The sequence below is a fragment of the Opisthorchis viverrini genome (genome assembly GCF_000715545.1).
Source record: "Opisthorchis viverrini unplaced genomic scaffold opera_v5_364, whole genome shotgun sequence".
Lineage (NCBI taxonomy): Eukaryota > Metazoa > Platyhelminthes > Trematoda > Opisthorchiida > Opisthorchiidae > Opisthorchis > Opisthorchis viverrini.
Window position 1 is genome coordinate 356,148 of NW_008752026.1, and position 4,072 is coordinate 360,219.

The 4,072-nt window shown below is 45.1% G+C and overlaps 1 protein-coding gene across 1 annotated transcript in view; it reads right to left on the reverse strand.

Annotated features, from left to right (window-relative positions):
• Positions 1-790: 790 nt before the first annotated feature.
• Positions 791-4,072, reverse strand: part of T265_10450 (hypothetical protein) — a gene marked incomplete at both ends in the record, with an annotated part of 51,153 nt that continues 47,871 nt past the window's right edge. Inside the window, one exon of the mRNA XM_009176825.1 lies at positions 791-1,922. Within this exon, the coding sequence (XP_009175089.1) occupies positions 1,824-1,922 (99 nt within the window). The remainder of the gene's footprint in view (positions 1,923-4,072) is intronic.

The following is a 4,072-nucleotide window of genomic DNA, read 5'->3' on the forward strand; positions in this document are numbered from 1 at the left end:
ATTAGCAGTGTTTGAATCGGTCTCTACGTGGGGAAGTGGAGTTTACATGTGTCTTGTGGGAGGTGGACCATAGCACTATAGGGGGCCAACTATGCGAAGCATTATTGCGTCTTGAATGGAAGATCAGCAGTGAGTTGAGTGAAGTCGTACCTGTGGTGAGATCACTCAGTGTTAGTATGCGGTGCTAGTGAAATAGAATAAAATACTCTGGATGGTTTCACGTTCTTGAAAGCAGTACACTATCAACAGACAACTGACGCTGCCATTCAGGCTAGTCTCACTGTCCCATACGTTCATTTCGATTTTGGGGTACTTTTTCCAAAGCAAACGAGAGTACAGAAGCGATGGTTGCTTTTTCAAACTGTCGTGACCTCTTATCGTCATTTGTACTTTGATCAGGCAACAGCGTCAGTTGTGTACGTAATATATCACGTTACGCAAAGGTTTTCAAATGTTGTTCACTGAGGTAGTGAGTTCTAAACTGTGAGCAAGCCGCTACGTGTAGGGGCACTTGCCTGTTCTCACGGGAGACATTCGAGCAGCTAACGAAAGTCTAATCAAACACATGGATGCTAATGAGTCTGAGTTGTTAACCTGAAACTCTTTCGATGCCAGCCATTATGCTCCCCGAAGGAAACACAGGGGGTGCCAGGTTGCACAAGCCTAGACAGGAGTAGTCGATATGCCGGATGGACCTCCCGGTCAGCAAATTCGCGCCCTGACCCGAGCTCATGCACACTAATACTCCACGGTGTACCAGTCCTGAGAATGGGAATCACGAAAAGAAAGACTCCGGATTCAAGCTGTAATTTCAAAGGAAACCATTTCAAGGCGGCCAGTCGAATGACAGCCGTTCGAAAGTCTCAACTGAAGAGGGTCAGATAGAAACATTCGGTGACCAGGGAAGTCCAAGCGATCGAAATTGGATGGCGTAAACAGGAACAGCAAAGTGAGTAACACAAAAGCTGACCGAATGAAGGGAACACAGAACGGAACAGAACAGAACAGATGAGTGGCCATTGAACAGGAACAGTGAATGAGTGTGCTACAACACTATGATCTATTTTGCCAGTTTAAGAGAGCACGATACGTGTGCGCGTGCGTGTGTTTAGGTGTGAAGGTATCACAAGCGGCTGAAGAGATATGCAGTCTAGGTCAGTCGTATGACATGCGTACGACACTGGGGAGTACGAAGCTACACACGGAAGTACGCACGCTTGCACATAGGTGCGTTCGGTGCATGCGCGCAAGGTTGGTCACATGATCGGGAACGCAGGATGACCAAGAAAGCTTGCGCACAGCCGGTTGGACAAAAACCGGAGCAAATGGACAGCAGCGGATGCATAAAGCCCAGAAGAAAGAAACTAGCAACAACAATGAACAGCGCCGTTGCTGCTGCCTTGTGACAATGAATGAATGAATGGAGGGAGGGCGTGGATACTTTCAGAACAGCACATCTGGTACAGCGAAAGGGCAAGGGGAAGGAAAACTCATCCAAAAACGCCACCATAGATCATAGTGACAGTACGTGAACACGTGCAGACGACCCTCTGGAAAGTGGTTATCCGTAATCACGATAAAAGAAACATGAGTATGCAACTCTGCATTGTCAAAAAGTCACAACTAGTTGGTACAGGATGTCGTTGTGAAAATGTCGGAATCCAGTGGCAAAGAAAGGGAATTTGAAATGCATGGACATACATGGTTGGCACAAAGAGTAGGGTGATGATATCACACGCAAACACACACAAACACAAACACGGACCTCTCCCTCAGTTGAAAAGAGGATGATTTATTTGTCCGGAAATCAACGAAAAGACTAGCTAGCCATCGGCCTGAGGAGGAGTGTACCAGCCACTCTTTGAATGGATCTGAACGAGACCTCGGTAGGAGAGTTGAGCGCGGCGTAGTGAATACTGACTCTGAAATTTGGAGGAACAAAGACAATCCCCATAAATGAATAGTCTATCAGGTGTTTAGACCTAAAAAGAGCCAGGAGTGAAATAAGGGACATCATTCACAGTACTAATCTGCTACGCAAAGACTTGATTTCGATGCACCTGTTCAGGGTTGTAAACAAAAGCAAGTTACACCAAACATTCTCAATCGCTCTTCAGAAGCTCACTGCACCAATAGATACATGGAACCCAAATAAGTTTGAGCATTTCTCCAGATGTGCCATATATATGCTACACAGGAAGAGGCGTTTAGTTTTGTAACGAACATAACACCAACAAACGATCGGGAGGGATCTCTTAAATGTGGGGGGTTCACGCCGGAGAAGACCGATCGGGAGTGATCTCTTAAATGTGGGGGTTCACGACAAGAGAAGACCTATATATTGACGCGTTATAAAAAGTTGGGCATTTTCATCTTTCGACAGCACTTTCAAACATCCGTTTTAACAGAGACTGTGACAGGATCCGCTGGGATTTTTGTCCCTAAAATGCAACTTTTTGCTTAAGATTCCAAGTAATAAAACAACATGCTTTGTGCTGTGTGTATAAGTCCAGTAGGTGCTTTCACATCCTCTGGGGCTGCATATTACATAATGTGGTCGCGAAAACATCGGCGCGTTAACTTGTAACCAGTTTTGCTCTTCTCAGCTCAAACTAGATGGTGTATATTAGCATATGCGCAAACAGTATGAGAAGCTCCTAGAGTACAAACTTTGAAAGTACTGTGGACTAACATAGATCGTCGCAAACGGATCGACAGTATTTCACAAGCAGCCTGAGTAATAGCTGACGGAAAGACGGTGGCTTCGATGAGAACTGCGCTGCGCTGGTATACTGGAACACGAAAACAACTGCTCGAGGATAACAGTGTTAAGCAACAAAGAATGACGATTCTGAATTCTTATCACGATACTCAAAGCAACGGATGCTGTGGACCATGGTTTGTCTTCCTAGACCTAATGAAGGTTCCTTCAGAGAAGTACATATTACACTGAAACGGAGATAGAAGGGTGATTTGGATGACGATGGGTACTTTTGCCCCGTTATCCCGTTCTCTCACCTCAGATAGNCATGTCTAAAGACTAACTTTTAGTTCCATCTAGATTGTGTGAGTGCGGTTGGACGCAAGGGTACACCAGAATGACTGCCCTCCCCCGTTCACTATTGTATGTCAGAAAAATTACAGTTAAAACGCTAGGGCTGATGTGTACCACAAGCGCGACGATCACAGGTACGCGTGCATGACGGGTCACTTTTGATCGACGGTGTTTTTTTGCGCTGGCCTATCACAGAGCGCCGCAAAGAATCAACTAGTGGACTGTTGGTCTACATGGCACGACTTCATAAATCAACAAATTCGCAATTACTAGTAAACAGACAGAGGTCTGGAGGACCCACTGAAACTTCAGCTACACACAGCAAGAGCCATAGGCCATAGCTTTGCACGGAGAAAATGGACGTCCATCTCGTCCTGGCCTAGTAACGGTGGTGTGGAAATCAACATGTGGCAAAAGACAGCATCAGTGCAGTTAAACCTCCTCGTTCAACAAATGGCCCTTGTCTGGTAACTTGAATTTTGCTGGTTGATTTGTTTTCACCTGACGCACAAACCTGAAGATGAGATAATGAACGTGTTTGTACCAAATCAATCCCTGGGAACAGTCTGTCAATCTGACTGTTGGTTCGTGCAATCACTTGGTAAGGTATTCGTGGCCAAATAGTTAAGTGTTCAAACTACATTCGAGACGCCACACTGGAGTTTCCTGAGATGCGTTCTGTTGATGATTGACAGTAAGGATGAAACAGCTATACAGTGCTCTCGGCTTCTTAGCACTACCGATCAGTCCCACGAAGAGTGGAAATCGCCATCAGCGTTTCGCTCTTTTGGTATCGAAGAAAGACACTTCAAACGAGAATGATGTGCGCACGGATATTACAACCCCCAGACCATTCAAGGTAATTAATGAGCAGGCTCGGTCGAGAAAGTGCGAGTAAACTCATTTAGTTACTGGAGTTGTGTGAACTCGCATGACCATACTGGAGACAAGGAATGAGTTGTCATAGTCAGATTTAATAATAATAATAATAATAATAATAATAATAATAATAATAAT